This window comes from Canis aureus, chromosome 10 (assembly GCF_053574225.1).
Source record: "Canis aureus isolate CA01 chromosome 10, VMU_Caureus_v.1.0, whole genome shotgun sequence".
In the NCBI taxonomy this organism is placed as follows: Eukaryota; Metazoa; Chordata; class Mammalia; order Carnivora; family Canidae; genus Canis; species Canis aureus.
In genome coordinates this window covers 40714349-40736194 of record NC_135620.1, presented here as the reverse complement: position 1 = coordinate 40736194, position 21846 = coordinate 40714349, and the positions used below count along the sequence as shown (strand labels likewise).

Sequence of the window (21846 nt, the reverse complement as noted above, 5' to 3'; positions counted from 1 at the left end):
GTAATTTGTTAAACAAAAGCTGTAAACTGAAAAATGGTAATCAAGTAATTTCATATATATCTATAAACTGCATATTTGAAAGTAGAAATCTTTTGAAAGGTTAAGTGCATTTACCCATACCAATTACAATTTTATAAATTACTTCAGAAAATGAACCTCCTTTAGTAATCCTTAATTAACCAACTTACCAATATCAATATTCTCTCTTCCAAGAGATACTAATGATAAGAAGAGGATTTCTCGGTATAAACTCCTATAAAACAAATATTTTTAAAGTTAATAGGCACAGCGCATAAAAATACATACATGAAGGTTTTGTAAAATGGTGAACAATAAGTTCTACAGTCTAGTCAACAGTAATGTGTCCATGTCAGTGTCCTAGTTTCGACAACACTACAGTTAAGAGATGTTATCTTTGGGGGAAGTTGGGTGAAAAATATGCTGAACTCTAGGCTACTTTTGCAACTTACTTTGAATTTCTATTTCAAGTTAAAAAGTTATGGATAAAAAATGTTAGGGATGTAAAGTTTCATACCAAAACCTATTTTAAATGGCGTGTTTTAACATTGTTATAATATTTTAAGACCATAAATACAGTTGACCCTTGAACATGGGGTTGAATTTCATGGGTCCAGCCATAGTATTTTTTCCAATACAGGAGAGTACTATAAAGGTGTTTTCTTTAATAGCTTTAAGAATTCATTATATAATACAACATACAAAATGTGTTAACTGTTTATCATATCATTGGTGGGACTTCTGGTCAACAGCTATGAAGTTCTGGGGTAGTCAAAAATTATACATAGATTATCAACTGCACGGAGGGATCATTTAAGGGTCAACTATAATAGGTAACTGTTTTAACTCTACTTTCCAATTAAAATTTGCAAAAGCAGTCACCTCTCATTTGCCACTTGACAAAGTAACAATTTTTAAGTGAGTTAGGAGTCTAAACCCTTGGACACGGTATAAAAGGTGGTATGGTCTCTTTGCTATTTAACCCAACAATAAAGGATGAACTATATTTATTTGGTTTGTGAACATAAAAGTGTTACAAATCAAACCTTAAAAATTAGCTTCTTAGCGGAGTTGTTAAAAATGAAGGAACGCTTAAGAAATGAACTGATTTCAGAAATTAACATAGAAAAAAAATTAGAGTAATGCAGATTCTGATAATGCTTCATATGATCTTTGTGTAGAAGCTTCAGAAGCCAAAACATGTCATTTCTAATTTTCCTTCCCTGCCTTAAAACTACAGATGCTTGAAACTACCTGCTCTTTAGACTGTGAAGGTATTTATCTTCAAAGATGCCATAACTAAAGAAACTTGTAAAGGATCTGGAAACTTAGTATTTGGTAGAATTTATTATGTCACCTTTTCTGAAGTTTCCACTGGAAAATTCACTAACATTGAGACTGGGATGAGTACTGATCTAAAGTATGTTAGCAGATAATAGTAAGAGGATTAGGAAACCTCCATATCCTTTGTTATTCAGTCTTTTCATGACTTTTCTAAATGGTTTCTATTCATAAACAGATTTTTGTTTTTTTATATCCCACAAAGAAATAAAATATAAGTTGTGCAGGTATGACAGGGTCTGAACAAGTAGTACATATGTATAACATCACTGTTAACAAATTCATAGGTTTCCAGTGAACACCAATAATGTTCCCAAAGACTCAGTACATTTTAGACATGAATGAATTACCTCCTAAAATTTAACCTATTCCTCCACACAGAACTTTTAGTATGTTTGCTCAAGTATGAGCAGATACATTTGGGCAGCACTTTTGAAACAATCAGGTGTTCTACACTGAGTATTTTTCTTTTATACCTAGAGATATTTTAAAAATAATACTTAAACATGAAATTATTTTGAGTGGCATGAAGCAAAAACTGGATTCTTACCTTTGTCTTTTCATGTCTGGTTTTATTAGCTGTGAAAGTAGATTGATGGGCTTAAGAACATCATTATGTTGAATACTCTGCCTGATGGTTTCCACTAAAGTGCTTGTTGCTTCTTGTTCCTCTGACAGGAGAGACAATTTCTTTTCAGAATCTAGTAAAAACACAGTAAGAATAATTATTAAAAAAAAATTTTCCCCCAGACCTGTAGCATTTTCTAGTCTTTTATTCAACATCACCATCCCCACCCCCATCCCTTAAGGGTAAAATTACTTGTCAATGTGACCAGCTCAAAACTACTTTTCCTACTTTCTTCAGATAGGAAAGGCCTGTCCCTTTGCCTTTTCCCTGAATGTAGGGATTCCTGCTTCAAGTTGGGATGTGATAGCTTATACTCCAGCAGCAATCTTGTGACCTGAACCAACCTCAACCGATGGGAAGGTAAGACCCAACACCAGGGACCTGGGTTGCTGATGACAGAGGAGTTGCCTACCAATATATATTAGGTATATACTGGGATTGAATCATGCTAACATTAAAAATATACAAAATCAGGGTGCCTGGGTGGCTCAGTCAGTTAAGCGTTCAACTTTTGGATTCAGCTCAGGCCATGACCTTCAGGTGAGAACAAGGCCCGAGAGGGGCTCCACCTACACTCAATGTGGAACCTGCTTCAAGGTTTTCCATCTCCCTTTACTCCTCCTTCTGTTCATGCTCTCAAAAATAAATAAATAAATAGATAGATAAATAAATAAATAAATAAAACTAAAAATAAAAAAATCAAAAAAGTGTTCTTGACCCAGAGAAAAGGGAAAACTTTAATACTGCAGGTAACTCCAGCAACCACACAATTTGATTTACACCCATGTTAGTTGAGATGGAATATGTATCCAGTGGCTCCCCCAGTCAGCCGCATTTACAGTGTCTGTCATAAAACTAGTTATTGTATTTTTCATACAACACAGCCACTTAATAAAGGCAACTAGTAGAACTTCATTTGTGTTCAAAGAAACAGCAAAGTTCTCTGTTATAAGAGGAAATAATGGCTGCTATGTGTTTTGATTCTAGCTCTTCTACCTGCTACATGATGACCTTTAAATATATTTGATTTTTATGTTATGCTGTGATTTTAGAACCTAACTGAAATATAATCTACAACTTCATTGTTTCTCCTATAACTCAGTTTTGTTTTTTTTTTTTATAACTCAGTTTTTTAATTAACAAAGAACTTTGTTCTTTTTCAAGATTGTCTGAGCTATTTTAGGTCCTTTAAATATCTACGTGAATTTTAGAATTCACGTCAATTTCTGTAAAAAAGACACTTTGATTTTTGGTAGAGATTGTGCTGGATCTGTAGCTCAATTTGGAAATACTGCACTGCCATCTTAATATTAAATCTTCCAATCTATAAACATGGGATTTCTTACATTTAGGTCTTCCTCAGTTTTATGCTGCTTCTGCTTTATTTTTTCCTATTTTATTATTTTTTAAAGATTTTATTTCAGAGACAGAGCATGCAAGGAGGGGGAGGAGTAGAAGAAAAGGGAGAGAAATCCTCAAGCAGACTCCCCACTGAGCTCGGAGCCCCATGGGGGACTTAATCCTGGGACCCTGAGATCATGACCTAAGCAGAAGAAATCAAGAGCCGGATGATCAGCCAACTGAGCCATCTAGGACCCCTCTATTTTATCCTTTTTAATGCTATTATAAATGGAATTCTTGCTTTCATTTTTGAATTATTCATTGAAAATATATGGTAATACTTAATTTCTATGTATTGATCTTATATCCTGCAACTTTGCTGAATTTATTACTTCCATATAATGTGTCTATTCTTCTTAGGATTTTAATCTGTTAGAGCATATAATCTATAAATATAGTTTTGTTTCCTCCTTTCCAATTTGGATATCTTTTATTTTCTTGCCTAATTGCTCTAGTAAGAACCTCCAGCATAATGTTGAACAAAACAGGAAAAAAGACATCCTTGCCTTGTTCTTGTACTTAAGGATAAAGTATTCAGTCTTTTACCATGAAGTATGTCAGCTGTGGGTTTTCATAGATACTCATAATCAGGCTGAGGAAGTCTGTTTCTATTCCTAGATTGTTAAGTGTTTTTACAATGGGTGATAGATTTTGTCACATGCTTTAGCTGACTAAGCCTATTAAGTTGATCATGTGGATTCTGTCCTGTATTCTATTGGTATGTTAGATTACATTACTTGATTTTCAAATATTAAACCAACACTGTATGACTGGGATAAACTACACTCACTCATGATAAACAGTCTTTTTTTCTGTATTGATGGATTTAGACTGGTAGTATTTTGTTGAGGATATTCATGTCGATATTCATAAGTGATACAGATTTTTTTCTTATGGTGTCTGGTTTTTTTCTATCTGTATCATACTGGCCTTCTCACCAAATCTCCACTATTTCCAAGAGTGCTCTTGGGCTTGAACTTCTCCACACTGTTCCAAATAAAGTCATTTCCTTTGGGGAAGGTTTTAGAGCTCAATGTTCTGATGGCCTGTTTCTTCCCTTGGGTAAAAATCTCTGAGCCACTGTTCTAGAGCTGGGGCTGGGAACAGTGGCCCTTTTCTTGGAATGACACTTCTGCTTTGTGAACGGGGGGGTTGGGTGGGGGCAGTTGATTCTGGGCTTTTCAGCTTTTCTCTCCTGGCATAATACCTCTATGAGCAAGATGGGCTGAGAACTGAGGCCCCTGTATTCATTGCTTGCTGAAGCTGAGATAGAAATGAATGGGTGCCAGGCGGAGGACGTGAGCATCTATCTCTCCTGGAATTTAGCCTCTGCTTTATAGAGCTGGGAGAATGAGAACTGCTGGCAGTCTGTCTTTCCCAGGGAGATGCTGTAGTTCTTAGCTAAGAGCTGGGGGTAGAAGTGGGGAGTGGGAAAGAACAGAAAATTGTAGCTCAAATGCCACAGAAACTTACTGTTTTTACTGAAATTCAGTATATTTTCTTGAACAAATGTTTTGTTTGTTCTGTATGTACCCTTAGACATTACTTTCTAAAAATTTTTATTTTTGAGGGGTGCCTGGCTGGCTCAGTCAGTTGAGTGTTCTGCTCTTGATTTCGGCTCCGGTCATGATCTCAAGGTCATGAGATTGAACCCCAAACTGGGCTCTGCGATGGGCGTGGAGCCTCTTCCTTAGGATTCTTTATCTTTCCTCTATCCCCCTACACTGTTCATGCTCTCTCTTAAAAAAAAAAAAACACAAAAAACTGTTGAAGTATATAGTTGACATACATTTTATTATTATTTAAGCATTTTATTATTAATATATGTTATATATTAATAATAATATGAATAATATGAATAGTATTCCGGTGTTCAACATAGTGATTTGGCAATTCTGTATTTCATCACAATAAGTGTATCATCGCCATCTGTCATCATAAAACACTGTTGACTATATTAACTTTGCTGCAGTTCTCATTCTCTGTGACTTTATTATATAACAGGAAGTTTCTATCTCATAATCCCCTTCATCTATTGTGTCCATTCCTCACCTTTCTCCCTATTGGCAACTATCAGTTTGTTCTCTAAATTTACGACTCTCTTTCTAGTTTTTTTTTTTTAGTTTCCACATATAAGTGGAACCGTACAGCATTTGTCTTTCTCTAGCTTATCTCATTTAGCATAATGCCCTCAACATCTATCCATGATACTGCAAATGGCAAGATCTCATTTTTTTAATGTCTGAGTAATATTCCATTATGTAATATTCCACACACATCTTCATTATCAATTCTTATCTGTTGAGGGACACTTGGATTACTTCCATATTTTGGCTACTATGATGCTGCAATTAACACAGGGGTGCATATATCTTTCAAATTACTGTTTTCTTTGGGTAGATACCCAGTATTACTGGATCATATGGTATTCTAGACTTAATTTTTTTAAGATTATTTATTTATTTACTTACTTACTTACTTACTTATTTATTTATTTTGGGGGGGGGGGGGCAGACATAGGCAGAGGGAGAAGCAGGCTCCATGTAGGGAGCCTGACGTGAGACTTGATCCCGGGTCTCCAGGATCACACCCTGGGCTGAAGGCGGTGCTAAACTGCTAAACCACTAGGGCTGCCCCCAATTTAATTTTTAAATTTAAAATTTACAAACCGGGATCCCTGGGTGGCGCAGCGGTTTGGCGCCTGCCTTTGGCCCAGGGCACGATCCTGGAGACCCGGGATTGAATCCCACGTCGGGCTCCCGGTGCATGGAGCCTGCTTCTCCCTCTGCCTATGTCTCTGCCTCTCTCTCTCTCTGTGTGACTATCATAAATAAATAAAAATTTAAAAATAAATAAATAAAATTTACAAACCTCCATACTGTGTTCCACATTGTCTGCAACAATTTACATTCCTACCAACAGTGCACAAGGGTTTCCTTTTCTTTACATACTCACCAACACTTGTTATCTCTACTTTTTGATACTAGCCATTCTGACAGGTGAAGTTCACTGTGGTTTTGATTTGAATTTCCCTGATAGTTAGTGATGTTGAGCATCTTTTTATGTCTCTTGGCCATGTGAATGTCTTCTTTAGAAATGTCTTTTAAGGTGATCTGCCAATTTTTTAATTGGATGGTTTATCTGTTGAGTTATGGAAAGTTTTTTTTTTTTTTTTTAAAGATTTTATTATTTGACAGAGAAAGAGAGAGAGAACACAAGCAGGGGGAGGCAACAGAGGCAGAGGGAGAATCAGGCTCTCCACCAAGCAGGCTGCCTTTTCATTTTATTGATGGTTTCCTTTGCTGTGCAAAATCTTTTTACTATGATGTAGTCCCAACAGTTTATTTTTGCTTTGGTTTCCCAGCTTGAGGAAACACATGCATAAATATGTTGCTTATGCCGAAGTCCAAAGAGATTACTGCCTAGGTTTTCTTTTGGAGTTTTAGATTTTAGGTATCACATTTAGGTCTTTAATCCATTTTGAGTTTATTTTTGTATAAGATATAAGAAAATCACCCAGTTTCATGCTTTTGCATGTAGCTATCCAATTTTCCAAGCATCATTTATTTAAAAGACTTTTTCTCCATTATGTATCTCTTGCCTCCTTTGTTATAGAGTAATTGGCCATATAGGTGTGGATTTATTTCTGGGCTCTGTATTCTGTTCCATTGATCTATATATCTAGTTTAGGGCCAGTACCATATTGTTTTGATTACTCTAGCTTCCTGTAGTAGATCTTGAAATCTGGGATTGTGAACCTCAAGCTTTGTTCCTCTTTCTCAAGATTACTTTGTCTATTTGGGATTTTTTTTTTAGTTCCATACAAATTTATGATAATTTGTTCTAGTTCTGTGAAAAATGCTATTGGTATTTTTTATACAGATTGCATTGAATCCATATATTGCTTTGGGTAGTATGGGCATTTTAATGATATTAATTCTTCCAATCCATGAACATGGTATATCTTTTCATTTGTTTGTGTCATCTTCAATTTCTTTCATCACTGTCCCACAGTTTTCAGAGTACAGGTCTTTTATCTACTTTGTTAAATATATTCCTTGATATTTTTTCCTTTTTGGTACAATTGTAAACAAAATGTTTTCTCAATTTCTCTTCCTATGTTATTAGTGTAGAGAAATGCTATCAATTTCTGGGTATTAATTTTTCTATCTTGCAACTTTACTGAATCTTAAGAGTTTTTTTGTGAAGTCTTTCAGGTTTTCTATATATAATATCATGTCATCTTCAAATAGGAAAAATTTTACTTTCTCCTTTTGAATTTGGATGTCTTTTAATTCCTTGTCTGACTGCCACAGTTAGGACTTTCAGTAGTACACTGAATAAAAGTGGTAAGGGTAGACATCCTTGTCCCTGATCTTAAAGAAGAGTTTTTAATTTTTTACTACTGAGTATAATGTTAGTGTGGGTTTTCATATATGGCTTCCATTATGTTGAGGTATGTTCCCTCTAAACCCACTTTGTTGAGAGTTTTTATCATGAGTGGATATTCTACTTTGTCAAATGCTTTTTCAGCACCTAATGAGATGATCACATGGTTTTTATCCTTCCTGTTAATCACACTAACTGATTTGCGAATATAAAACCATTCTTGTGTCCCTGAATAAATCCTTCTTGATTGTGGTGAATGATCCTTTTAGTATATTATTGAATTTGGTTTGCTAATATTTCATTGAGGATTTCTCCATTTATGTTCATTAGGGATACCGGCCAACAGTTTTCTTTTTACATAGTGTCTTTATCAGGGTTTGGTATCAGGGTAATGCTGACCTTGTAGAATGAATTTGGAAGTTTTCCTTCTTCCTATATTTTTTGGGTAGCGTAAGAAGACCAGGTGTTAACTCTTTTTTTTTTTTTTTTTCAGGTGTTAACTCTTAAATGTTTGGTAGAATTCACATGTGAAACCATCTGGTCCTTGATTTTTGCTTGTTGGGAGTTTTTTTTTGATTACCAGTTCAACTACATTACTAGTAATCAGTCTGCTCAGATTTTCTATTTCTTTCTGATTCAATTTTGGAAGATTGGGAATTATCCATTCTAGGAATGGATAATCTAGGAATTATCCATTTCTTCTAGGACCAATTTATTGGCATGTAATTTTTCACAGTGTTATAATCCTCTGTATTTTTGTGTTATTTTTCCTCTTTCACTTCTGATCTTATTTATCTGAGACCACTTTTTTTCTTAATGAGTCTGCCTAAAAGGTTTATCAATTTTATCTTTTCAAAAAAAAAAACCAGCTCTTGATTTCACTGATTTTTTCTATTTTTTTGTCTCTATTTCTTTCCACTCTAATCTTTATTATTTCCTTCATTTTAACTTTGAGCTTTGTTCTTTTCCTAGTTCCTTTAGATGTTAGAGGTTAGTTTGTGATTTTTGTCATCTTTTGACATAGGCCTGTGGCACTGTAAACTTCCCTCCTAAAACTGCTTTTGCTGCACCCCAAAGATTTTGGACTATTGTGTTTCTATTTCCATTAATCTACATGTATTTTTTAATTTTCTCTGATTTTCTTCATTGACCCATTGTTTGTTTAATAGCATGTTGTTAAGCCTTCACCTGTTTTGTGTTTTTTCCAGTATTTTTCTTGTCACTGATTTCTAATTCCACACTGTTGTGGTCAGGAAAGATGCTTGATATGATTTCAGTCTTCTTAAATTTATTAAGATTTGTTTTGCAGCCAACATTGATCTATCCTGGACAATGTTCCATATGCACCTGAAAATAATGTGTTTTGAAATGGAATGTTCTACATATATCTCTGTTAAGTACGTTTGGTCTAATGTGCCATTCAAAGCCAGTTTCCTTCTTGATTTTCTCTCTGGATGATCTACCCATTGATGTTTAAGTGGAGTGTTAAAATTCTCTATTATTGTATTTCTGTGAATTTGCCTCAATTTCCTGTGAATATTTGCTTTATATATTTAGGTGCTCCTATATTCAATGCTTAGATATTCGCAACTGTTATATCCTATCTTTGGACCGATCCCATTATCACTATGTAAGGCTCTTCTTTGTCTCTTGCTATACTCTTTGTTTTAAATTCTATTTTTTGTCTGATAAAAGTATTGCTACCCTGGTTGCTTTTGTTTCATTCGCTTTCATTTGGATGGAATATCTTTTTCCATCCCTTCACTTTCATTCTCTATATATCTTTAGATCTAATGTGAATCTCTGGTCAGCAGCATAGAGATGGGTTTCATTCCCCCACCCCCCCATCCATTCCGTCACCCTCTGTCTTTTGATTTGAATATCTAATCCATTTACATTTAGTCATTATTGATAGGCATATACTTATTGCCATTTTGTTGTTTTCTGGTTGTTTTTGCAGTTCTTTTCCTTTCTTCTTCTCTTGCTCTCTTTCCTTGTAGTCTGAGGCTTTCTTTAGTGTTATGCTTGGATTCTTTTCTCTTTATTATTATATTTCGTATCTATACAGGTTTTTGATTTGTGGTTACCATGGGATTCAAATGTAACATTATATGTATATACCATTCTATACTAAGTTGATGGTCACTTAATTGAACACATTTTTAAAGCACAAAATTTTTACTCCCCCTCCATGTTTTATTTATACAATGTTCCTATTTTACTTTGTGTATTCCTTAACTAATTTTTGTAGATATAATCCTGTCATAATTTTCTTCTATTTATGGCCTTTTCCTTTCACGTGAAAAATTCTTAACATTAAGGCTTATTTAGTATGATGAACTCAATTTTAACTTTGCTTTTGGAGAAACTTTCTCTCTCTTTCAATTCTGAATGATAAGCTTGCCAGGGGGAGTAGTCTTTGTTGTAGGTTTTTTTGTTTGACCATTTGACTATGTCATGCTCCTCCATTTTGGCATGCAAAGTTTCTGCTGAGAAATGAGCTGATAGACTTATGGGGTTTCCCTTGTATGTAATGGTTTTATTTTCTCTTGCTGCTTTTAAAATTCTCTAGCTTTCTTTTTGCTGTTTTAACTGTGTGTCTTGGTGTGGCCTGCTTGGGTTCATCTTCTTAGGGGCTTTCTGTGCTTGCTGGACCCGGATATCTATGTCCTTCTCAGAGCAGGGAAAATCTTTTATTTGGGATATATTCCTCTGTCTCTTCATTTTTTCTAACTCTGTGTTTGCTTCTCTATATTATGTAGGTCAGCTGTATCTCCTGGTCTTGAAAAGTAGTGGGCTTGCATAGAAGAGGTCCTGGTACCCTACAACACAATCCCCCACTCACTAGGACTAGGTACTCCACAAGTTTTCTCTGTATGGGCTGCGTGTGTCCTCTTATTGTGGCTGAGCTGTGAATTTTGTGGACATGCTGGTGAGTGGGGATGGCCCTCAGCCTAGCTGGCTGCAATAAACCACTAGGTATATTGGGCAGGGTTTAAGAGGGCTGGCTGCAGCCATCATGAGCCCACTGGTAGGTGGGGCTGCCACTCAGCCTAGCTGCCTGCAATTTGCCTGTACCACAGCTGTGGGCACACTGATGGGTAAGGCTTGCTTCCTGTGTAGTTATGAGGCCTAACTGCAGACATACTGGTGTGTGGGGGTGTTTAAATCTTTGCCCCTCAGGGTATGAGTCACTTTGGAGGGAAGTGAGGCAAGTAGGTTTATGTGGAATGTCAGAGAGGGGCATGCGGTACTGGCAAGGTACATGGAAACTGTTAATACTGGCTCCCCCAAATGTCTAGCCATCTAGGCTGGGGGAAGGCAAGAAAAACAGTGCCTGCCACCGTTTCTGTTCCCAGAGAAATATGCAGATCCCTGCCCCTTTGGCACATACCTTAAAAGTAGTCAATAAGCCCCTTTCACATATATCCTAGGCACTTTTCAAACTGCTGCTTCTTTGCTGTGTTCTGGTGAATTATTTAGCATGCTGGTTCTTTAAAGGTGGAGACTCAGTTTCCCATTGTCCTCTGGCTCTCCTGGAGTTAAGCACTGCTGATTTTCAAAGCCAGATGTTATGGGGACTTGTCTTCTAAGTCCAGGTCCTCAGGGCCAGGGATACCCAGTGTGGGGTCTAATCCTCCCTTTCCTCCATGTTTGTGATGTCCCTATTTTTGGTTTGCTGTGCTGGGAGTCTGGTTCCCAACTGCCCCTCCGCTTCTTTTTGCTATAGCCTTTTCTCTACAACTAGCTTTGGAAGATCCATTTTGCCAGTCTTTAGGTCATTTTCAGAGTTAGTACAACAGGTGTAGCTGTTGCCTTGGTTTGTCTGTGAGACAAAGTAAACTCAGGACCCTCCAACTCTGCCATCTTCCCTCCTCTTATCTTCTTCTTTAGTAATTTTTTTTTTTTTAACCAATTATGATTGTTTTGCTGGGAAGTGGCTCTCTGAAGCTCGTCTTTCAGAAATCACTGGAAATTGGTACCATTCTAGAAGTCATTGCCCACTTACTTCTTACGTCTTTTAAAGTCCTTTACTTGCCAATTCTTCATTTAAAGCAGCCAGTCAATCCATTTTTAGGAAACAAGGCCATTCTTGAGAACTCTAAATTTTATTCCCATCACAAATTATAGAATATTTTGAAACACTTGAGCATTTCAAGAGAGGCAAGAAAATAACTTTAAAAAAAAAAAAAGCAACTCTAGTTCTATTATTATTATTAAGTAGAGTCCACACCCAATGTGGAGTCCAACAATGGGACTGAATTCATGACCTCAAACGAAGACCTAAGATGAGATCAAGAGTCAGATGCTCAACTGATTAAGCCATCTATCCAGGTGCCCCTAATTCTATTATTTTCTAGCATAAATTTCAAGTTTATTCTGCTCCTGTTAGGTATTTATTTGATGTCTTTCATTATTACAAATAATTGTACAGTAAGCATCACTGTACAGACAGCTTTGCATACTCTATTTCTATAGAACAGAGCTGTGTGACTGCTGAGTTAAAGGGTATCCACATATTAAATATGGATAATATATGCCATATTCTTCTACAGAACTGTATCATTTTCACTTCTAACAGTGGATCAGAGTGGATATGGATCTTTTCCTCCATATCCTCAAAAAGATTCGATATAATAAAGTCTTTTGCCATCTTGATGTAGCTAAGTTTGTCCTTTCCCTTTTTTAAAAGAAAGGGATATTTCACTAAATAGTAAGATTGAGCATTTTTTCATGTTTGTGTTATAAACTGAATTATGTTCCCCCCAAATTCACATGTTGAAGCTCTAACTCCCTATGTGACTATATCTGAAGATAGGGTCTTTTAAAGGGTAACTAACGTTAAATGAGGTCATAAGGGTGGGGCCCTAATCCAATATAACTAGTGTTCTTATAAGAAGAGAAAAGTACACCAGAGAGATGGAGATTTACACAGGGAGAAGGCCATCTGCAAGCCAAGGAGAGAGGCCATGGGAGAAACCAAACCTGCTGACATCCTGATTTTTGGCTTACAGTGTCCAGACTGTGAGAAACAAATTTCTGTTGTTTAAGCCACCCAGTCTGTGGTATTGTTATGGTAGCCCTAGCAAACTAATATAAGCCATGTAATTTTTCTTCCATGAACTGCCTATTATAATCATATGCTCACTTATCTACTGGGTAGTGCTGTTTTATTGACTCAAAGGACTTTGGAATACTGGATGATACCTCTTTAAATGCCCTGTAAAAAACAGTTCTAAATATAAGACTGAAAATGAAGCCATAATCTTTGAGATTAGTATCCATATAATTTACATTATGATCCTATACCAACACATCCATATTGTTCTTCAACTATATAGAATTTATTCTCCCAATACCTAACTAAAATTGGCAACTGACAGAAAAATCACAAAACATTCTTTAACTCCCTGACACAGTCAAATGGATCAGTACAAGAGCAAATCAATTTGATCTAAAATAGACTCTTGAAGAGATACTAAAAATTTAAAAATAAAGCAGAATAGTTTGTTTCTCTCACCTCCTTAATTTTATTTTTTCCCCCAGTAGTCTATTCTTCTTTATTGTTAAGGAGTATTCTGTATGGATAGTACCACAATTTGTTTATTCATTCACTTGTGAAAAGATATGTGGATTGTTTCCAGTTTGAGTCTTTTATGTTTTTAATTCTATTTTACTTACTAAAATTCCTCCATGAGACATACAAAGGTTCTCCTGGTTCCTGATGAAGGTTGATATTATCCCATAATAGCTGAATATACACAAGTTTGCTATCCTGGGACAGAGATGATAGAGGAAGCTAAAAGAGTAAAGTAGAAAGTATTAGTACCCTAAGCAGAATAATTACCAGTGGATCTAGAAAAGCTTGATTATATAAAACAAATGAGTTCTTTCAAAACTCTGGACCTAAAATTCTATGCAAATTTTTAAATTTTTATTTGTATCTGATGATAAATATTCCTGTTTCTGAAGTGCAAGTTTCTCATTCCTACTTCTACAGATTGGAAAGACAAGTTGGTAACTGGCACAGTGGCCACATGAAAGATTAGTCACCATTACAACAAATTTTAAGGTAAAAGACAGTACAATCTTTTCTACTATCTTGTTGTCCAGACTGCTACTTAAAACAAATGAGTCAAAATAGAGTATGATACTTTAAGAAAAGATTCTGTCACGACCCTGGTGTATGTGGGGATGGCTCAGTATTCATGTTCAATATCTCAAACTGAAGGAACTCTAGGAAGCTCACTGCCTCCAATGGGATCAGGCACCCAGCACCAGTACAGTAGGGGCTTCAAAGTCCGATGGCCACACTGTGGTCTTGGCCCCCATCACGTATTAGGTATGCGACCTTATAGAAGTTATTTAACTACTCTAACTTTTAATTATATCATCTTAAAAACAAGGATAAGAGGAGTCCTTTAAAATATGGTGGTTGTGAGAATTTCAACTGGGAGCTATAGTTCAGAATAAAAACTACCTATTCTAGACACCCTTGCAACTAGATATAACCATATAACTAAGTTTAGGCCAAACAGATACACAGATAAATGTTAGGTACAACTCTAGGGAACTATCTAGAGAAAGAAGGCATACTCTTCATACTCTATTTTTATCCTTACTGCTGGCTGGGATGTGGCTGTGATGGTTGGAAATAGAGGAAAGCCATCCTGGACCACATACAGAACTTGGAAACAGAGGTTATGCACAGCTGAACAAAAGCTAGAAGGATCTTTCAGGTCCCTAACATTATACCATTTCAGGACCACCTGCCCAAACTCTTCTGTGAAAGAGAAGCAGCATACCTCCTATTAAGGCACTGTTGTTGTATACTGTTACTTGAAGCTAAACCTCATTCTAACCAACCCCGATGGAGTAGAAGTACTGATGTTGGTACCCTACCTGTACACCTCCATTACAATGTTCAGATGTGAGGATGAGTCCTGGCAAGTTACTAGGAAGGTCCAAACGTCGGAAATACCAAACAAGGTTCCAGAAAATGATTGGATGTTGATTGATGAAAGAGGATGTGTGAATCACTTGGTCACCTTCATTCTCTAGCAAAGATTCAAGTTCTTTACGAAGCACTAGAGGACTCAAGTAGGGCACAGAAACAGGGGGAGGGTTGGGTCTCTTTCCTAAAGGATCCTTTAAAAAATAAAAACACAGAAAGAAGTGAATATTATCTATTCTGTATGTGTATGATTATTCAGTTAGACTATACTTTATCCTTTCAAAATCAGTGAGTTCCACTGGCATACCCTAATGAAAACCTAAGAAAAGAAGGATGCTTGGGTGGCTCAGTAGTTGAGGCTCAGGGCATGATCCCAGGGTTCTGGGATCGAGTCCTGCATCGGGCTCCCTGCATGGAGCCTGCTTCTCCCTCTACCTATATTTCTACTTATCTCTGTCTCTCATGAATAAATAAAAATCTTAAAAAAAAAAAAAAGAAAATTAAAACAATGAAATACTTAATAAGTGCCCTTAAGTTAAAGGATTACAAAAGAAAACTAATAATCCATATAATAGACCCTATTTTAAACATATAGAGTTTCTCGATTTTTACAAGAAATACATTTCAGATGTTTTATAATGATTCCCCAGAAAAGCTGACTTTATCTTCTTCCTACAACTCTAAGTTAGGAACTGTGTAGTATACTGAAATTTTTTAAAGTTCTTCATCTGCTTATGAAAAATTATTACTTGTGAATTATGCACTGCTGTAAGAAATACTTACACGAGTACACAGATAGTTATAATCTTCTTACATACCACAACTTCCTGCAGACTGTTTGGGAGACTGACTGTTGAAATGCCATGAAATGGTCGCTGGGAAAAGTCAATATTTTGCAGAGGACCTCCAACACTGTGACTTCGAGTCAAAGATATGTTTCGCTTTGACAAACTATTAGGCGCAGGTGAAAATTTCATAGTTTGGACTTCTCCACTGGCTCTCTTTATTTCATCACTTAAAAAAAATGAAGAAATGCTGTATTTGTGCTATAATACAATCTAAACCTGATCCAGCTAGAATATTTTCTACAATGAGTTTTGAATCTACTGAATGTATCAGAGGAGAATCAGTACCACCTTATAAGATTTACATTTTCTTCAGGCATTTTTGTAAAAAGTAGTCAGAAGAACAGGATGGATGGATGACTCTGGTGAAGGGTAGGAAGAAGACAAAGGGTAGGTAATAGATATTCTTTTTAAAAGACTACCCATTCAGTTGTTTTACTCAAACATTATTTCATCTTTATTAAACAAAATCACCTAGAATTATGCAACTAAGTATTACAGATTCATCGATAAATATTTAACCTCTAAATATTTAATCCATCTAAGGATAGAGACCAGATCTTATGCTTTTATTCTTAGTGCTTAGCATAATGCTCAGCATCCAAATAGTCTCTCAATAAGTGTTTGATTCAATCAGCATCTAAGAAGCAGTATATTTCATAGTAAAGAGAATATGTCTCTGGAAACTGGCAATGACTACACTAAAAGGGAAAAATACTTTGTACTGTTGGGAAGCTTGTTTTGTTAAAGAACACTGTAAAACATTAAACATAGTTTCAAAAATGATTTATCATCACATTAGATACTTAAACAATATAGCATAGTAAAAAGTTGAGATTGAATTTTTAAAATGCCAGAATGAAGAGTTCTTTGTACCCTATGGTACCTTGATTCAACTGCAGAGGTTGTTTCTTCCGTTATGGTCTCGTTTTGCTTTGGGAGATCCATAAAATTGATCAAGTCAGGTTCTGCTGAACTAGACATAGGTTTGTGCTCTGAAGGTTCACTTGCCAATGGAATGCTGCCACTTTGTAAACTGTCACCAGAGGTACTTGGTTTCAGGAAAAAGCTAAATATGGAGCAATATAAAAAGAAGCCTTTAAACACCCTACAATCCTCTAAATTTCATATTTAGAATTACTTTGTGATAAAGCAGTCATGGATGAATTATACAATCCATACAAATGATGCTTCTTTTAAACACACACACACACACACGCGCGCACACACGCACACCTGCTAGCATTCTCTTTCTCTCTTGTCGTAAACTTTTCAAATGAAAAAGGTCTCAAAGTCATTATAGTTCAATATAAGATCCTTTAAAGAAAGCTGTGAAGGAAGATGGAAAGCAAAATATTTCATCAATTTTCTAAGTTAAAAAAAATAGAGCAGCAATGGCATTTTATCATGTGTTAACTTGTAACTATGCATACCATCCTCCCCTACATATATATCCATTTGTCTCTAGTCATTTTCTCTCCCCTTTATTCATTATTTTGTTTTCATCTTATTTCTGTCCTTCTCTATCTGGATGGGGAGAGAGTGAGGGTTGGGCCTTGCAAGGGACATTAAGAGAACTCTCTGAGGTAACAGTAATGTTCTGTATCTTGATAAGAGTTTGATTTGCATAAATGTGTGCATTCAATTTTCAAATGGTACATTTTAAATCTATAGATTTTCTTGTATACGTCTTTATCACAAAAGAAACTGTAAACAAATATTGAACTTTATTTAATATGTATGCTGAAGTCTTTGGGGGAGAACTACGTTAATGTCTACATCTTCTTTTAAATAAATATAAGACGGGGATCCCTGGATGGCTCAGTGGTTAGTGCCTGTCTTCCACCTAGGGCGTGGTCCTGGAGTCCTGGGAGCAAGTCCCGCATCAGGCTCCCTGCATGCAGCCTGCTTCTCTCTCTGCCTACATCTCTGCCTCTCTCTGTGTGTGTGTCTCTCATAAATAAATAAATAAAATCTTAAAAAAATAATAAATATAAGATAGACGTAGATGGAGGGATAGACAGTTGATAAAGCAAGTAAAATAAAATAGTAACTGGAGAGATGAATTATTTGGGTGTCACCATAAGAAAAATATTTAAATTTAGCTGCAAGTTTGAAATTTTCCGTAATGACACAGTGGGGAGGAAAACCAACAATGCTCCTTTATAACCCACTTAGAAAATACAAGGTACTTAACACAATAGCTTATGAAACAATTAACTGAACAAAACAGTATAAGACTATGGTAGATAATTTAAAGCCCTATTAGGACCTAAAGGACAACCTAAAAAAATAGAGATATATATTCAGAGATATATATGCTCAGAGATAAGAAAATAAAACTGAAAAAAGTCCATCTTCCTCAGATTAATCTATACACCTAATGCTGCAATCTCAATGAAGACTCCAAGTGGATTTGGGAGTGGAGGGAGAGAGAGGAGACTAAAGGTGCTCTGAGCAAAATAAATAAATAAAGCTGTTACCTCCCATCATACACAAACACAAAGGTGTACTCTAGCTGGATTACAAATCTAAGCATCAGAAGTAAAATACAAAGCTAACAAAAGAAACGTCAGGACAAAATCTTCACGTCCTACAGATGGGAAAGAACTTTTAAAACAAGACCAAAGCACAAATCCTTAAGTGGAAAATTAATGGAAAATGACGTCAAAATGAATGACTTCAAGGAATTAATATCAGGAATATTCAAGACAGACAACAAGAAAAAGAAAGTTAATATAAAAATGGACAAGGTAAAAATATAAACAGGCAATTCATAGAAAATGCTGGAATAACTAATATTAGTGAGTTTACCTCACTAATATTCAGAGAAATTCAAACAAAATCACGATACCACTTTATATTCATTAGAATACAGAGAACAGAAAAATGATAAAACCAAATGCTGGTACAGATATACAGAAATGAGAATTCTTGGGCACTGATAGTGGGAATATTGCTATCTGGAAGCAATCTTCCATTGTTTATTGAAATCATGTATGAAAATGGCTCAAAAACCTCATTCCTAAGACTATTATTCTGAGAGAAACTATTTCATAAGTTTAGAAGGAGATATATTTTATATTGCACTGCATCATAGCAGTGATATTTATAGTAACAGAGAACGGGAAGCAACTGAAGCGTATGATGGATGAGTAAAATGACGTATTAACTTCCTATAGGAGAAAAGGATGCAGGCATAGCAACTCAGATTTTAAACCGAGTAATAGAAACTGGATGCAGGCATAGCAACTCAGATTTTAAACTGAGTAATAGAAATTATCAGTATTCTACTTATGTAAGTTAAAAATGCATAATTGTGCAAACAGTGTATTTTATGAGGGTATACAGTCAGAGATATCACACACGGTAGAGTCAATGTTTTTGTTAGATAAAGGAATGAGAGTGGAAATGAGTGAGGGTTGGGGGTAGAACTAATAAAAGAAGACCCTTGCACCAAGCAATGATGATAGTGCATCAGGAATTAGAATATGACTTCACTCAGCTCCACACCTGAAGCTAAAAGGAGAAACTAAGGTAAGAAGAAACAGCCATTCAATTGGGAGATTTTTTAAAAGCAGCTAAAGGTAGATAATAATATGAAATTTGCTCCATAAAACAAATAGAATATTAAGTATAATTACTGAGGTAAGCAGGTACCAAGCCCTTGATGACTTAATGACTAATAAGAGATCATCTAGTCTCTCTTCTATTGCCTAGAATTTGGTCATTTCACCATATAGAGCACTACCATAAAAGGGGCAACAAGTTATAAGAGTTCAAAAAGCCATATCCCTCTCAGCTTTATTTTTTCTTCTAGAAGATAGTTACTGAGAAAGTTTAAAATAATGACAAACACTAAAGTTCTGAATTATCTATAAGGTTTAGCTCCAAGGATTAACTATACAGATAATTGTGTGTTAAATAAAATGGAAAAGCAGTCTTCTATATCGGCAGTATTTTCTACTCCAATACTGAAAGTGAAGGAGAGAAAGGAAGGGGGCAGCTGGCGTGTGCGTGACTGTTCCACTCTCCCCAGTAGTCATGCCTTCTGGAAGGGCACTCACCTTGTAAGGGGGCGTGTACAATACTAACCTTGCAGAGCCTCTCAAGTCTTTAAATTCTATATTGAGAAGAGGCAAGAAGTTGCTTTTACAGAATGGACAGGTTGTATTCAAATTTGAATCATCTGCCGTCCATCCAGCCATAATTTCTTCATCGTAAACTAAAGCTCCACAAGCTCTGCACTGTGAACAACTTGACATCAAAACCTAAGAGTAGAAGAGTGTAGACACTGAGAACTGCCATAGTGAAAAGAAACCTTAACAGGCCATCCTCTTAAGAGACAGAATTTTTATTTGTTGATCAAATTTGGAATTAACAGTTCAGTCACTTTATAGATAAAACTACCAATTTATTGTCCTGCTTATGTAAGACATGAAGCAAATTCAACAAAATGATTTACTCTTCTGTCTACAAGGGTGTCACAGAATTCTATTAAGTGCCATTCTGAAATAAACATGTTCACAGCCACTTTATCATGTGCAGACTACAGAACCCTTACCTCCATTGCACAATTCTGATAGATGCTAGACATGCTGGTGTTTTGAGAAGAACCATGGTCTGATTTTTCAAAGTCCTGCACCTTTACACTTTTTGGAAATGGAGGTTCACCTAAAGAGAAGTAAATATCATAATACGTTATATGAAAATGTCTTTATTCTTTGGAAATGCATACTAAAGTATTTAGGGGGAGTATTAGGAAGTCTGCGATTTACTTTCAAATGGTTCAGTATAAAAATTTCTGTATGTATATATCTAAAGTTAACAGTATTTAAATCTAACTGGAGAATATATGATTGTTCATTATATGATCCTTTCAATTATTCAGGACATCAGAAATTTTTTGTAACTGAATGTTGGAAAAAAATTAATAGAACTAAAATTTTAGAAAATAACAGCACTAAAAATATCAGTGACACAGCCCAAGGATTCCCAAACTCTGGTATACATTTGATTTATCCACAGTGCCAGTTAAAAATATACATTCCTAAGGCCCCATTCAGATGCAGTTTCAAAAGTTTTAGCCTCAGGCTTGGATGTTGTATATATTTTTAAATAAATTCTCCATGTGATTCTGACACACACTGAAGTTTGGGAACTAATGATAGAATCCACAAATACAACTAAGGTGATGGTAATACTTAGAGATCATATAAAATAAGTGATAGTATGGTGTGGCTATATTAAAAATCTATCAGCTCATCTCAACAAAGGGGCTTATTGTGTATGTGGGAGGGAGAGGGAGAGGTATGGGCATATAAATTACAGAAGAGGACAATCCCTTCCATACCTGTTGAGTACTGCAGTTTTCCTACATCTCCACTGCTGCTGCTACTGCCAAGGCTTGTGTTGCTCAGGGTAAGTTCACTGGGAACCAACCCTGAGATATTCATGTTCGGTGACACATTCTCCCCCAAAATATGGTCTTCAAGGCCAGCTGGGAAGCTGTAATCTCTGTTAGTTTCCTCCTTTAATTGAAAAGAATAAAACCCTCATACATAAATAATATCTACAATAAGAATATATTCACTCTACCCTTTTCAAAATTAAACTTCTCTATAAACCTTAAATAAATTATCATCCCCATATTTTTCAAAACCATGAACTCTTCTTGATATTATTTGGAATTTCCTTTCCATACTCTAAGATATTGAAGCAAAGACCTATAATACTTTTAGATTTTGTTTCGCTCTTGATATATGTTGGGGTGTCTCTCAATAATCAATATCCTAAAAAACGAAGGAACTCTAGGAAACTCACTGCCTCCAACGGGATCAGGCACCCAGCACCAGTACAGTAGGTGCTTCAAAGTCCGATGGCCACACTGCAGTCTTGGCCCCATCACGTATTAGGTATGTGACCTTATAGAAATTATTTTACTCTAACTTTTAATTATATCATCTTAAAAATAAGGATAAGAGGAGTCCTTTAAAATAAGGTGGTTATGAGAATTTCAGCTGGAGCTATAGTTCAGAATAAAAACTACCTATTCTAGACACCCTTGCAACTAGATATAACCATATAACTAAGTTTAGGCCAAACAGATACACAGATAAATGTTAGGTGCAACTCTAGGAACTATCCCTAGAGAAAGAAAGCATACTTTTCATACTCTATTTTTATCCTTACTGCTGGCTGGGATGTGGCTGTGATGGTTAGAAATGGAGCAGCCATCCTGTTCAAGTCATTTCAAGAAAGAAATAGGA

The 21846-nt window shown here is 35.7% G+C and overlaps 1 protein-coding gene across 3 annotated transcripts in view; it reads right to left on the bottom strand.

The window, feature by feature from the left end:
* The window catches only part of DENND4C (DENN domain containing 4C), a 124627-nt gene that overhangs the window by 3199 nt on the left and 99582 nt on the right, over nucleotides 1–21846 (bottom strand). For all 3 annotated transcript variants that reach the window (XM_077912107.1, XM_077912108.1, XM_077912110.1), the window contains 9 exons: nucleotides 20931–21108; nucleotides 20142–20251; nucleotides 19673–19848; nucleotides 16464–16646; nucleotides 15551–15746; nucleotides 14681–14926; nucleotides 13460–13577; nucleotides 1910–2060; nucleotides 189–253 (listed from right to left, as the gene is read on the bottom strand). In XM_077912107.1, coding sequence (XP_077768233.1) covers nucleotides 189–253; nucleotides 1910–2060; nucleotides 13460–13577; nucleotides 14681–14926; nucleotides 15551–15746; nucleotides 16464–16646; nucleotides 19673–19848; nucleotides 20142–20251; nucleotides 20931–21108 — 1423 coding nt within the window. The remainder of the gene's footprint in view (nucleotides 1–188; nucleotides 254–1909; nucleotides 2061–13459; nucleotides 13578–14680; nucleotides 14927–15550; nucleotides 15747–16463; nucleotides 16647–19672; nucleotides 19849–20141; nucleotides 20252–20930; nucleotides 21109–21846) is intronic.